The sequence below is a fragment of the Balaenoptera physalus genome, assembly GCF_965194825.1.
Source record: "Balaenoptera physalus genome assembly, chromosome: 21".
NCBI classification, from domain to species: domain Eukaryota; kingdom Metazoa; phylum Chordata; class Mammalia; order Artiodactyla; family Balaenopteridae; genus Balaenoptera; species Balaenoptera physalus.
The window spans coordinates 31,994,220-32,009,809 of NC_138902.1; the positions used below are offsets into that span (position 1 = coordinate 31,994,220).

Sequence of the window (15,590 nt, forward strand, 5' to 3'; positions counted from 1 at the left end):
TGAAACAAAAGTGTCATTTTTTTTAAAAAAGTTCTTCAGTATGAGAGATAGGCACAGAAGTATTTAAGATTTAAGATATGATGTCTGGCATTTGCTTTAAAAATATTCCAGTAGGGGAAGGAAAACATACAAAACCAGGGCAGAATGTTCTCTGTTGTTGTTTATCATACTGTTTTTGGACATTTGAAAATTTCCATAATAGAGAACTTTTAAATTGTATCTAAGCTCTTCAGCAGGGGCGAACCTAGACTTAGACCATGAGCACTTTTAAAGCAAACTGATGTGTGCGATTTGCCATGGGTGAGTAGGCTTTGGAGGAAGGAGCCCCGCAAGACTGCTAAGACCTGGTGCTCAGAGGCCACCCACCACCCAGGTCCAGGGCCTCCACCGAAAGTGGTTCTGAGTCAGCAGCCATGTCCGGGCGAGGCACTGTGAGTTCAGAGGGAAGAGGGCAAAGTGCCCAGAAAGGCCCACAGAGCCCGTGTGCCAGCTCCAGGGAGCTGAGTCCCGGAAAAGGTGAATGATGCACGTGGTGGAAATCCAAGCCTTTGACTCTCGACAGAGAGAAGGTTCTGGAGTCCCTGCACCCAGCGGCACAGGGGGAGCTAGGAGCAGAGCTAAGGGCACAACCCTGCGGGGACCGTACCGCCACCTCGGCCTCCGCTGCTCCTTTCCTACAGCCCACATGGTCCACATTCGCCCCTACTGCAGCCTGGATTTCTCCCCCCAGGGAGCGTGTATTCACGCTGGGGGCACTTCTTCCCAGCTGGGTCTCCCAGCATGAGTGCGGGGCGCACAGCTCTGACCCGCCCAGCCTGGATCCTAGAGCAACTGTCACTGTGGCCAGGGGTGGGCGCTCTAACTGGCACAGCTTGGGATGGATGCCCACTAACCCGCCGCTAGAGAGGTCGGTCTTGTAAGCTCCTGAAAGGACCACGCGTAGGGGGTGGAGGGAAGGAATTTCCCAAGGGGCAGTGGGAGCTGCTCCTAAAAGAACAAAGGGTGCTAGAGAAGTTAAATGTCCACTGCAGTGACCATTATGGATTGGGGTAGGAAAAGATCACTGACCTTAACTGAAAGAGGAAAGAAGAGAAGCAGGGGGATAGGGGGCTGGGGTCAAGGATAATAAAATACCAAACAGGAGCAACAATCCCGAAAAGAAAAGTGAAATGAAACGAGGATTAGCATGGGGTGGAGTAGGGGGATGAGGACATGGAAACACAGCAGAGACCTAGAAGGAATCAAGTCCAGACCAGGGGATCCCACCTCCTTCCGCAGGGCGCACGGTTCACGTCTGCTGCGCTGACTTAAGGGGGCTGCCCTGGGGGTGTGGCCACCTGGCCCCGCTGGCCACGCTCTCTGCCTCGGCCTGAATTCTTAGCATATTTAGTATCTTCACAAGCAGCTCTAGAAATTCCGGGGTGCCTTTACATCGTGAGATGCAAGGACAAAACGCGAGGCTCTTAAAGGTGCGTGGCGCCCAGCAAGACCGTGGGTGAGGCTGCGGGTGGTGGAGATTATTGTGACGGCCAGTAGAGGGCAGTGTCAGGCCAGGCATTTCCCAGGCGCAGGGGAGACACTTTCTCAGCCATCCAGAGCCCCGTGGTTAGTTTCTGAATTTGGGATTCACTCCTTGCAAACCTTCCTGAGCAATGGTAATGAGTGGTAGTGCTTTTTTTTTTTTTTTCCTTCAAGGGGATTTGAGAGTCTGCTTCAGGAGTTGGTATGTAAATACGAGACAGGGTTGCCCTTTACAGGGTGGGCCCCCAAATGCTCTCCGCTAGGCCACGTGCTTCTCATAGGCCCTCAGTTCCTGCCAGTTTTCATCCTTCCTGATGCTTCTATTTTTTTAAAAAATTAATTAATTTATTTATTTATTTTTGGCTGTGTTGGGTCTTCGTTTCTGTGTGAGGGCTTTCTCTAGTTGTGGTAAGCGGAGGCCACTCTTCATCGCGGTGCGCGGGCCTCTCACTGTTGCGGCCTCTCTTGTTGCGGAGCACAGGCTCCAGACGCGCAGGCTCAGTAGTTGTGGCTCATGGGCCTAGTTGCTCCGCGGCATGTGGGATCTTCCCAGACCAGGGCTCGAACCCATGTCCCCTGCATTAGCAGGCAGATTCTCAACCACTGCGCCACCAGGGAAGCCCTGATGCTTCTATTTTTAACTCAAAAAGCTCCTCTATTCCAAAGGTGTCTACTGTTTGGACTGGGAAATTATCAATATATCAAAAAGATACTTCTCACACCTAGCCAAGTGATTGGCTAGGGATTCCATCTTAAATGCAGTCATTAATTCAAGTGATGAATTGCTCATTTGAGTTACTGTTTCATCCCTAAGGCAAATTATCTTTCAACACATTTTATATATGTTAAGAGCACCCAAGGAGGATTATATACACAGATCATTAGGCCAGGTGCAGTGTCAGCTCCAAACACTGTCTGTTTATATGCTGATCGCTGGTGCTCGTTGATCAGGGCAGATAAGCTGTGGCTATAACCATGACCTGAACTGTTTTTTCCTCTCGTGACTTGGGAGACTGGTCTCACTATTCTGTGGTCACACCTGACCCAAGGCAGTGAACTTGATGGGCCAGCATCATACTTCACACATAGGTTTTTGTTTGTTTGTTTATTGTAGATTGGTTGGTTCACACTAGATTGAGCCAATAAAGTTGCAGATTACTTCACACACCTGAATAGCTGAATTTGATCATTCTTTATCAATTCCTGACATTAATGGTTGATCCAGTAATGTTTTGGTACCTGTCTTTGGAGCTCACCCATCAGCCATTCCAGGTTCTACACCAATTGAAAAGATGGATTGGGGAACGTGGCTTGGATCCAAGACCAAAATGTGCCCCCCCTTTTTTTTACAGCATTGAACTCCCCATCCTTATCCCACCCCTGCCCCAGTCACAGGCGGGGCAGCTGGAGAACTAAAGAAACCCCCTGCCCTGGTGCAAGGAGGACTCCTGTCCTGGGTGAATTTATGGGGAGGGAATGAAAAAGGGGCCTTCCACCACCTGAAGGCAGACAGGATAGGAGGGGGCTGGAGCCTGTTTTATGCCAAAGTAACCACTCCCAGTAGCGTGAGGAATGTGGCCGACAGGATGTCACTGGGGAGGGGAGGGTGGCTGAATGGGTGGGGAGGAGATGGATGCTTTATGACTGGGGAGAGAGTGGAGAAGCTTGTGGATAGAGGTATTGGCTGGGTCTCTCTCGTGTATGGAAGAATAAGGGCTGGGAATAAGGACTTTCCCCCTCCAAACACCTACCATCTTTAGAAGTCCCTAGAAACACTTAGTACAATGGGAGTGTGTTTCAAAAGGGATTCCATCTTAAATGCAGTCATTAATTCAAGCTCTTTTCCACCTCTGCACAGAGGTGAGGATAGATTAAATTGTCTGGAAATTTCTTTAAACTTTGATAAAAATTAGCTTTCCCCAAAAAAAGAGTGTTTAAAACAAGAAGTCCCAAACTTACATTTTTGTCCTTATTCAGGAAAATAATTTTTGTTTCTGTCCCTGTATTCTAGTTGTTAAATAATTGCACCAAGCTAGTACACTCCAGAAAAATAAAACGATACATTCTTTTGAGTCCAGTGACCTCAAAACTATGAGTATGAATGTCTCTAATCAAAAAATATCTCCCCTTTTAACATTTTGGGGTTATTTTTTTGCAGTCTGTATACTTCACACTATAATCAAAGCCTGTTATCTTGGTCTTGCAATATTTGTGACTCAGACTTGATCAGGACTGTGTCTGGCACATACATCAGTAGTTGCGTTTAAAAATGTGCAAATTGTGAACTTTTCTTTCAGCTTGATCTTGCATATTTCATTGGAAACCGCTTCTTTAACATACCAAATTCTGTCTTTGAACAAGTTAAGAAAATAAGATATATTTCCTAGCAGAGGTGATCCATAAAGCACATTTCGATTTGTAAGTTAGGTAGTTAACTTTGAGCAATGCACTGTTAATTCAAGTCTCTTGGGTATCAAGTAGTTATTTGAAAATTCACTAGTCTAAACAGGGTCTAAACTCATCTTTAGACCCTCCAAATGCTCAAGGAAAAGCTCAGAGAGGAGTCTAGTGGTGGGAAAGTCTGGCTTACATAACGTGTTCAGGCTGCCCGGCTCTGGATCCGGTGTGTAGTTACCTCTTGGCGTCATGTCAATTTGAGGTGAGGTATATACATACGTTCACTCTCTAAAATGCACCCATTAACTTGAGAGCTCCAGATTTCAGACCTCTGGGAGCCTCTCATTCCACAGCTGGACCCCGTCCAGAGGGAGACGGAGGGTAAGATCCCCGTCCGCTTTGTTCGTATCCCTCGTCTGGCAGCCTTCCCTCCTTCAGAGGTATTTATGGTAAAGTCTGTGCATGATAATCCATTGCAAGAGGCAGGAGCATCTGGCTCTCTGGAGATCTGAGCACCTCCGTGTGGTTACCTTGGTGAGAGTCTTAGAGGCAGTCCTGGATTGTGGGGCAATTTCTATTAAAATGACCAAGCCCTGGGGGGCTGGTGAGCGCCAGAAGGGAGCAGCTGCTGGGAGGAGCGCGGGCACTAAGTCAGTGACACCTGGCTTTGAACTGGGGCTCTGTTCTCTTATTAGCCGCGTGGCGCTGGCCTCGCCACTTAGCCACTTTGAGCCTTAGCTCTCCCACCTGCAACGTGAGGACAGTATTATCTACCTCTTAGGGTTGTGTTGAAGACTAAATGAGATGGAAGCACAAAGCCCTAGTTTCAGATACATGGAAGGTGGCCAAGAGCTGGTAACTAGTCCTAAGCTGATCAGCAGACACCCGTCAAGTTGGCTCAGGCCTTCGGCCTTCAGGTTATGACCCCTCCTGAGTCTAACTTGGCCTCTAGCCCATCCATGATGCGGTGCCCCAGGTAAAGTGCTTCCTGAGTGGGCCGATCCCCGGAACCTGACACCTGGACTGAACGGTCCCCTGAAGTCAACCTGTCCTTGAGGGCAGAAGCTCTACACATGGCATGCAAGCAAGCACAGAGTGGCAGCAGCTCCCTCTCCGTGGGCTTATTAAGGCTGAGGATTGTGCCAGGCGCCGGGTCGTGCACTGGTGAACTAGTGTTAGTGGGTCGTGGTGGTTAAGAGCGCGGACTCTGTGTCCGGCCTCCCTCAGTTGAACCCTGGCTGCACTCTACCTACTGGTGGGAGAATTAGGCGAGCTACCTCTCTGGGCCTCAGTTACTTTACCTGTAAAGCAGGGCTACCGATAGTACCTATCCCGTAGGGCAGTCGTGAAGATTCAATGCGTTAGTGTCCTGAGGCTGCTTTAAGTTCCACAAACTGGGTGCCTGAGAACAACACAGACGTATTGTCTCACTGTTCCGGAGGCCAGAGGTCAGGGGTCAAGGTGTTGGCAGGGTCACGGTCCCGCTGAAGCCTCTAGGGGAGGGTCCTTCCTTGCCTCTTGCTGCTTCTGGTGGCTCCTGGTGTTCCTTGGCTTGTAGATGGCCGTCTTCTCCCTGTGGCTTCACATCATCTTCCCTCTGTGCATGTCTGTCTCTGTGTCCAAATTTCCCCTTTTATAAGGACATCGGGGTCCACCCTCTGACCTCATTTTATTCAGTAACTTGATTATCTCTGTAAAGAGCCAATTTCCAAATAAGGTCACATTTTGTGGTACTAGGGGTTAAGGACTCCAACATATCTTTTTTGGGAGGGTACAATTCAACCTGTAACAGATGAACTTAGAACAATCCTTGGAACATAGTAAACATTACACACGTGTTAACTATTTTTATCTTTAATACTCACCACAATCCAGCCAGGGAAGTAATGTTATTCCCATTTTAGAGATGGAAAAATGAGGCTCTGAGAGGTTAAAGATTAGCCTCAATTCGCACAACTAGAAAGGGGGAAGACCCCTTAACCCCAGCTCTGATCTGTCTGACCACATGTCCGTCCTCTCTCCATCGTACCCGTCACCTCCCAGAGATGGACAGGTTACCCACAGCCTGTTCCGTTTGCCCGTCACACATGGTTGTAACCCGGACTTCCAGCGGGTGGCCCCAGAGGCCCGCCTGCAGCTGTGGACTCAGAACTCACCTGAGTGCTGCCTCTGGGTGAAAATGTATATGTTCTAAGGAAAGAATCATTTCCAAGGTCTGTATTAATATTTTGTAACCTGTATTTATATCTCTCTGTTTTGGCTAAATTGATGTGCCTAAAATATAACTTAATTTTTCACTTTTCACCTGGCTATTTTGATATCTAGTAGACACAGCCATATTCATCTAATGGAAACACATGGACGTCAGAAAAACACAACGAATGGCTTTAATATTACTTTGTAAACGTGATTATACACCAATAATTAAGAAAGCATTTTGTATAATAGAGAAATTCCTCACTGGCTGTGGAACCTGAGTGTTTAGTGATACCATTCGCTATGTAGTTGTTTTTCTGCATGTGTGTTTAGAGACATAAGTAAATGGTTTTAAAAAACAGCCAAGAGGTCTCATCTTGAAATCAGCATAGTTTTATGTTCCAGAATACAAATGTAACCACTAAATCTATTGCAGCCATGAAAGGTGAAAGAGTGGTGATTCAAGTTCAAGTTGTTCGTGTTCTCTTTGCCCCTGCACCCCACACACCATTTATTAGCACTGGGGCAGTGAGCAAAATATTCAGCCCTTTTGCAGCTAATATATATAAAATGCAGAGAGTCATTCCTCGCTTCTGAGTTTACAGGTGGAGGGATAGACCAGGAGGCCAGCTGAGGTCCCTTCCATTTCTGAGATGTGTGTGGCATCATATACACTCATAAGACCCTCTGCCGGGGACCTCAGGCTCAGGTCGTCTCCCATGTTTAATTAAGGACTCCTGCCCAAGAGGTCAACATGATTTTCTTGAGAAATCCACGTCTTATGATTTTCTCTGGCGGTTGTGCTGGATATTGTCTGTTTGCCTCTTTGCCCTACTCCCCCTTCCCTGGCCTGCCTGGAGCCCCAGGAGGTGGAGCGCCTCAGCTGGACAGCGGGAGGACAGCGGAGTCGGGGTATCGATCTCCGCCAGGCTCCCTGCTGGCCACACCCGCTGCCCTTGCTCTTCAAGCCTGGGGGGCAGGTGCAGGGTGGGTGGAAGTGGCTCCCTGCGACCACTAAGCCTGGGTTGCTTCACCATGTCTTCTTGGCTCCCCAGGACCCTGGCCACCCCTTTGCAAATCACCCCTTTAATGACCATCGATGTATTGTGCCAGGACCTTGGCTGAGTGAAGCTCTGACTCTCTTGAATTGTATTAGCTCAGCATATCATTAAGAGCATCTCGCCTTTCAAGGAAAGGGAACCCTGAGTGATGGAGAGCAAGATTCTACATTTTACCTGAATAAGAAGTATCCACACCCCCCAATCCCATCATAATTTTGCACATGCCGTCACCTCTGTCTGCAGCGCTCTCTGCGCCCGGAAACGTCCTACTTAGCTCTCAACTCCCCGCTCCTCTAGAAGCTTCCTCTGATTCTTCCAGGCAGTCTCTGCCACTCCTCATTCTACGTTCCTTTTGGGCTCTGCCCACACCTCCTGATTCCACTTCTTTTCCTTTACTGTTACTGTGAAATAGGAACAAATAAAGGATGCTTTCTCTAGAGTAGCCAGATAAAGTACAGGATATTCAGTTAGAATTTTAGATAAACAACAAATAATTGTTTCGCAGAGGTATGTTCCATGGACTATTTGGGACATACTTACAGTAAAAAATTGTTTATCTGAAACTCAAATTTAACTGGGAAGCTTCCAACGTTTTTTTGTTGTTGTTGTTTTGTTTTTTTTGCTAAAAGAAACCTGCCAACTCTGACTAGAATGACCTTCTAAAGTCGGCGGTTCCTGTTCAAAGAAACACTTTCTTTTGGTTTTTTCCTTCCTTATTTTCTTCCTGCCCCCCCCCCCGGCCCCCATATTTTTTTAGCATTCTATAAGCTAATGAACTATGCAAATTTAGGAGTTGAGCAGGAGCTCTGGGGGGCCTAATTGCTTTTGAGAAAACTTTGACTCCCGGAGAGAAATTTCGGAGGTGGGTGCTGTGGAACAGAGAATGGAGCAGAGATGAGTCAGTAAGATGCACACGGCGAGGATCTTCCCCGTACGGGGCCAAGAAGGGGCCCTGGAGGGGGTAGCCGGAAAGACTTCTAAGAACTTGGATGTCTAACACTCAATCTGAAGTTCTTCGCACTGTTCTCAATCTTCCCCTCCGCACCCCACTGAATCCCCAGTAAAGTTCACCCCCCTCATGACTGTGTCACGTGAGTGGGTTTCTTTGTGTGATGCCGTAAAGCACTGAGCCTCACTTCTGGGGAGCCATATGTTATGGGAGCAGGAGGCTAGAAGTAGAGATGCCTGCAAGTTAGTGAGTGTCACAGGGAAGTGCAAGAATCTGGTGGAAACAGGGTTGGGACAGATCACGTGGAGAGCTCAAAAGAAAGGAGGCTCTAGCTGATCTCCAGATTACATTTGTTTTGTGACTCTCTACCCTGATAATAATAAGTTAATCGTAACAGTTTTTACTGTGTGCTACGTAGTCATATATGTATTTACATGTGTACGTGTACACACGCACGGTCCTCCCTTTGTACTGTTTGGATAAGCACAAAATCCAGTTACTGCAGTTTAGCTAAATAATACCAGTTCTGCAACAACATGATTCAAATTTCAGTTACCATGGTATATTAACTAAAATAAATCTGGCAACCTTAATTGTAACTATTGCAGCATAAAATATAAACTTCATTCCTAGCTCATCAGTCCACAAATCACTGTGTAAATAACAAATGTGCATCATAATCAGTGACCAATCACATCACTTCTTTCAAGGTCTGTTGCTGATTGGTTGCTGCCCATCTGTTATTTAGTTCATGCACAGACAGCAAAGCATATAATTGTGTTGCCTCTTTGTCTTCCAGTGATAAATGCATATAATTTAATTCTTAATGAACTACTACTGTTGGATAATGCTCCAGGTCACCCTGATTCTCTTGGACACCTGAAGATTTGAACATTTTCTTTTTATGACAAAAACAATTTCAATAATCCAGCAAATAGACCATAGAGTTATTTCAATTTTTAAAGCCTATTATCTTAGATGGACTTTTGGACAGGCTATTGAGGCTACAGTGGGAGATCATGCAATTTCTTTAGCTGAATTTTGGAGGAAATATGACATAGAACATGCAACTGAAAACATTCAAGCATCATGGCAGAAAGTGACAGCAAGTAATATGTGTGTGGTGTGGCAGAAATTTTTGCATTTACTGTGCAAATAACTTCGCAGGATTTGAATCAAAAGGACTTGGAATCATAGAGGAAATAGCTGACCATGGGAATGTTGACACTGGCACTATTGGAGACTCAATATGCAGCCAGAGGAGCTTAGTGAAGGCGAACTTATCGACGAAGAAAGGGGTTGTGATGAAAAGGAGGAAGATGTCCTAGAGGAAGTGACACCAGCAAAACTACTTCACATTAAAACAAGTCTCAGACATATTTCATGACATTGAAAACACACAGGATAAAATGTTTGAAGATGATCCACACTTAGAAAGGGTCTGAAAATTTGCGTCAGTATAGAAAAGATGCTGCCTTGTATTGTTTTATATCTTGGGAGGAAGTCAAGCACTGTTCACACCTTTCTTGATAAGGTTTTTCTTTTTAAGTAAGTAAAACTCTTTAACTCTCAATATTCCTAATGTTTTAACTTACAGTGTACTAATAAATATTAATTTCACTATTTTCTTTATAACCTACAGTAAGAGAGTTTTAAAATATTTTGACAAATAAGTTTAAAGGTCATGGAACAGTTGTAATTTCCCCATTGATTATTAAGATAGCTTTGCATGGTTTCAGCTAGCATGGTCATTTCTATGGCCCCATACTGCCAGGCAGAGAGAGGACTGCTTATGTATATGTCTCATGGTAACTATTATTATGCCTGTTACTCAGATGAGGAAACTGAGGCTTCAGGGGGGTCTAAGCTACCTGTCCAAGGTCATGCAGATAGTGAATAGTAGAGCTTGGATTTGAACCTATGCACTCTGACACCAAGACCTGTCCCCTTAACCACTATTGTTGCCCCTACTGGGCTCTGAGCACTTCAAAGACAGGGACCACATCTTTTGATCTTTGTATACCTGGCATGTAAACATTGTTTGATAAATACATGTTGAGTGAATGAAAAAAAAAGAATAAATGAAGTAAGAAACCGTAAAGGGAATTAACGTTCAGTGTTTGAAAATAATGAGAAAGGATTAAGACTGATTGAAGACTAGCAGCAAACTTATTGATTCCCAGTTCCAGGTAAAATAGGCAGATCCTCAAGCATCTCATTTGATGTGAATGCCAGCCATTTTTGAGATGTTTGGATATATTGAATATGGTGCAGAGGATTATGGGTACTTGCTAAGAAACTTCTGGTGATGGTCATTACATCAGAACACACCTGTCTAAGGCTTTGAGGAATAAAAAATGAAGGTGTCATATCCTGCTGCTTTCTTAACAGCAGTTCTAGGTATGGACGCTATTGCATCAGCTCCCACTGAGAGAGACAAACAGTGGCCCCGCCCTGGCCGCCGGCACGAGAGCCACTAGCAGCTCCCAGTCAAATGCAGGAGCTCTTGAGCTGAGGTGGGGTCTACAGATGGGTTAAGAGTCCACAGCTCTGTCAAGTATCGGGCTGACTGCCACTTTTTATATTAATAAGTCTATAAACTCTTAGGTCTTAGGGATAAGGGGGGGAAAGGGAGAAAAATGTTCATCTGTGTTTGGAAATGTTTGTACCAGGAGCTGCCTGCATTTTCACAGTGAGTACTGAGCCTCCTGGCACACATCTTAAAGACCCACCGAGCTGCATTTGGAGGAGGAAGAGGAGGGCGAGGAGCGGAAGTAGACCTTCCTTACCCTACACCCGAAAACCACCTGAGGTCTGTGGTTTGTGACGGTGTCAGGAAAGTTTCTACTGACGCCTTGAGCAGAGGGTCCAAATAATCAAACTACAGCAAGGTCTGCTTAGAAAGCCCAAAGCAGAGAAAAATCAAGAAACGTTGCAGATGCATAGAAATAGATACAGGTCAGGCAGAAATATGGAGACCACAGCTTGTAGGCTGCAGAAGCCAGTACATCATGTTGTGTTGTGCTGTGTTCTTTCAGCCAAGCAATAAAAACCAAAGAGCAAGAGAGGGCCTGGGTAGGTAAGGAAACCAGCTTGAGGAAGAGCAGACTCATACTGTTAGGAACACAGACTACCAGCCTTAATATATTCATGGGAAGGAAAATCAGCTCAGCTGGGAGAGAAGATTCGAGCAGATGATGAGATGGGGAGCGGACGTCTCCTGCCGGCTTCCATGAAAGGCAGTGCTTCCCAGAACAAAGTGGTGCCCTTGGGGACTAGCACTGAATCTGTGATTAAGCCTTTGAAGAACACACCCTCTCACTTCAACTCAAGGCCCAATCCACTAAAAGAATAAAACCCACTTTCTAAACAGGGGTCTGAGATGACTTTCTTGTTGAAACAGCTCCCTCTACACTTGGAAACCCTTTAATCATATAAGGAAAACCACTGGTCCCAGGATCTTCTTCGGCACCATTCACTCCCAGGAAGTGGGCAGGACCCTCCATGCTGGTGCCTCACGTCCAGCCTTTGGAGAGGGGTTGCGTCTCGGCGGAGTGGGAATGGATCACTTACGTCCGTGGGTCTGAGTTCCCCTTAGAATGGATGGGCCTCTCCGGGCCAGCCTGGACCAGCCAGGATGCTGGGTGGGAGCAGGAGCCAAAGCCGTCTCTGGAGGCCTTGTCTCAACGACGCTTCCCTGAAGAATGCCGTAATTCAAGTCTTGGAAGCTCACCTGAGTCTACGGGCACCACAACCAATTGGTGTGAAAAGAAAATATGAAAGCTAATGCTACATCCTACCTAATGGTGAGGAGAGAAGACCCATTATGAAAAAAGCTAAGGGGCCAGAGAACCACAGGAAACAAGGCTTCATCATCTGAAATGTAAAAATATGGTAGAACTGTGTGTTAACTGCACACATAGATCCTACCTCTCCTCAATGAGGCCTTACGGGTGTTTAAAAAAAATAAGTGTAAGAGGTAGAGAATTTAGTTTAGCAGAAATTCTCTGGGAGAATATTCTTTCTGTCTCTGTCTCTCTGACACGCACACACGCACAAACACACACACACACCCCACCCCACAATCCAGTCATAATACAGCTCTACAATCTAAAGGAGGCCATAATATTTTACCCATGAGGAAAAGAGCGAAGGAGGGTGAGAGAGCCTGCACCACACTTTGGGTCTAGAGTGTTGAACGTGAGTGTTGAAAAGAAGAGGGAAATTTTATCAAATGATATTGTGGGGTTCTGAGATATATAAGTAAAGGTTATAAGTACTTAAAAAAATATTTTCAGTTGCTTCATGCTTCTCTGAATGTAGCACGTTTTGAAAACTGAATCACGTGAGGCCCCTGCTTAGATTTGGGTTTCACGCATTCCTTCTAGAATAGTTGAAACAGTTCCAGTTAAAAGTAGAGACTCCTGCACACACACACACCCACTTGGTACCTTCCCTTACTATTCCCGTATCTGGTATCTGTAGCCCTTCCGACGCTCTCCTGGCGATTCATTCAGAGGCTCCTTTTGGTCTGCTGACTTCAGTAACGCTTTTCATACCCCCTTCTAATGTTCACCCTTCCTGTGAGTTTGTACACACCAGCACCAGGTGAGATGCCCTCCCTGCCCTTGGGAGAGCGCTAGAGAGCATCTACAGAGAAAGACCCTAAAGGACACATTTCCCACGACTATTATCATGATTACCTTGCCTCGTGGAAAGGGTGAGTGGGCATCATTAGGATGATAGAAATTTTTAGATAAGGGATGCAGTATTTTGGGTTAAGGAAATAGATAAGAACTTTTACTCATGAGGCAGGTTCCCTTAATATTGTTAAACTCTGATACACCAAAAAGGATAACATATATCCTGAACATGAACCAATAGGAAGGATGCCTCCACTTTTAATAGTAGGAATTATCCTCAGCACCCGAGCTGGTGAGAATCCTCATAATTCTCCAAGTGAGACGAAAACCTGGGCTTCCCTGGTGGCGCAGAGGTTAAGAATCTGCCTGCCAATGCAGGGGACACAGGTTCGAGCCCTGGTCCAGGAAGATCCCACATGCCGTGGAGCAACTATATCCGTGTGCGATAACTACTGAGCCTGCGCTCTAGAGCCTGCAAGCCACAACTACTGAAGCTCACACGCCACAACTACTGAAGCTCGCCTGCCCCAACTACTGAAGCCCGTGCACCTAGAGCCCGTGCTTCGCAACAAGAGAAGCCACCGTAATGAGAAGTCCGCGCGCCACAATGAAGAATAGCTCCCGCTCGCCTCAACTAGAGAAAGCCTGTGTGCAGCAACGAAGACCCAACGCAGCCAAAAATAATTAAATAAAATAAATAAATTTATTAAAAAAAAAAAAAGACTACAACGTGGTCCTCTTCTTAGCCCCTCCCAGGAGACCTGTCTCTTTTATGCAGAGGACACTTTGTTGAGTATTACATAACAATGCACTTGAGGATGGGGACTACATTTATTCAGATTTGAGTCTCTGCACTTACCACAATGTATAGTTCATAGGAGCATTTAATAAATGTTAGTTGAAGGAATAAATAAAACTAAGAAGTTCCTTAATCACTGGATCATTTTCTCAAAGTTTTTATTTTTTAATTTTATCAGTTTACATGTGAAAGCTTCAGTCAGGGTCAAAAAACTAACTCTACAGCTTTGGGTAAAAATCGTTTTGTTTGGCCGTCTGGGCTTTAAGTTGAAAGCATCATTTGTGGAATGCGTGGATTTCTGTGATGAAATAAAAGGTTTTTCCTTTAAGATATTTTGGGTCTACAAATTTTCAAAATTTTATTTTACGGTTTCTCCTTTTTTTTTGATTAAAAATAAAGTGTGGGTGTTGGGGGGCTTGCTGGCAAGAAGACAGAACAACAGCAAACAAACAAGCAAACAAAAAAAGCCACTTTGATTAAGCACAGTCAGTGAGCTCTGTGAAGCGTGTTTCAGCCCGATGCCAAATGACGCTCACTAAAATTGCAGCAATTTTTGATGCACGTGCCAATGTTTGTGTTATTTTTACTTTAAAGATGTAACAGACTGCTCCAAAGTAAATAATTTAAGCCTAATGTTTCAAAAGATTCCAAGTGCTGTGTCTTTCACTTCTGTAACCAACAGAAGCAACCCTCGTCTCTATGTAACGCTCCTTTGGGAGGGTTGTTTTCTTGCTTTGTGTTTCAAAGTAGAATATTATTAAGTCACAAAAAACAATGACATACTGATAGATATTACGACATGGATGAACCTTAAAAACATTATGCTAAATGCAAGAAGCCAGACGTAAAAGGCCACATATTGTATTATTCCATTTATACAAAATATCCAGAATAGTCAAATTCATGGAGACAGAAAGTAGATGAATGGTTACCTGGGATTGGGAGCAGGAGGGAATGGAGAGTGGCTGCTAATTTGCATGAGGTTTCTTTTGGGAGTGATGAAAATGTTCTAGAATTAGACAGTAGTGATGGTTGCATAACTTTGTGAATACAATAAAAGCACTGGATGTATACTTTTAAAGGATGAATTTTATGGCAAGTGAATTATATCTCAATACAGCTGTTATAAAATAAAATTTAGTATCCCTCCAAAAAAAAAAAAAAAAAGTAGAATCTGTTTTTCACCATCCTGTTCCAAATGTCGTAGGTTCTATCATTGTTCAGCGCTGAAGTGATAACTCCTCTTATCCAGGAAAAAAGGGAGCAAACTCCACAGCATCTAGATTTGTGATCTGGTAGGAGGAGAGTGTGGAAAGGGTGCAGGGAGAGCTCTGGGTTGAGAATATAACCCACGTCCCAAGGGAATCTACAGTGTCCACACTGATTCTTCTTCAGACGTCAAGCCACGAACAATGGGTCAGATTTTACACCTGATGCCCTCAGTTTAACTTAAAATAGCTTCAGACGTGGCAAATTAACTTCACTCAAAATGTCCCCATCCTCAATCAATATTGGACTTCTTACTGGATTGTTTGCCTTTCTGGTACAATCTAAGAGAGAAGAAGCATCTATGATTTTTTTAAAAAAATCAAAAGTAACTATTTACGCTGTTCTGTGCTCCCTAAGTGAGCCTGAATGGCTTTTAAATTCGGAAAATAAAGATGAAATGTAAAAGTAGCAGAGCAATAAACTGACAGCCTTGTGTTTTCGTTAACGTAGGCCGCCACTGTGAGGTCCATCAGATGACCGGGAACTACATGTGGGACCTCGCCACCAACAAGTCGTTTGACATAGGGGTCAACAGAGACAGCTGGATGCCTCTCTGGTGGAACGGGTCAGAGCCTCTGTGGGTCACCCTGACAAAGGCCGAAAGGAAGGTCTACATGTACTACTGGCCAGGTGAGTGTGGTGGCATCCAGGCCTGTCCAGCCTTCCAAATCTCAGAGCACCATTGGAGTCTCTGAGAACCAAGCACGTAGACGTGTTTGGAGACCAAGCCAGGATTTAGAAAATGGGGTCTTTGT

At 45.1% G+C, this 15,590-nt stretch overlaps 1 protein-coding gene across 6 annotated transcripts in view; it reads left to right on the plus strand.

The window, feature by feature from the left end:
* Positions 1 to 15,590, plus strand: part of ENPP6 (ectonucleotide pyrophosphatase/phosphodiesterase 6) — a 116,576-nt gene that overhangs the window by 49,128 nt on the left and 51,858 nt on the right. For all 6 annotated transcript variants that reach the window (XM_082444830.1, XM_082444833.1, XM_082444831.1 and 3 more), the window contains exon 2: positions 15,286 to 15,465. In XM_082444830.1, the coding sequence (XP_082300956.1) occupies positions 15,286 to 15,465 (180 nt within the window). The remainder of the gene's footprint in view (positions 1 to 15,285; positions 15,466 to 15,590) is intronic.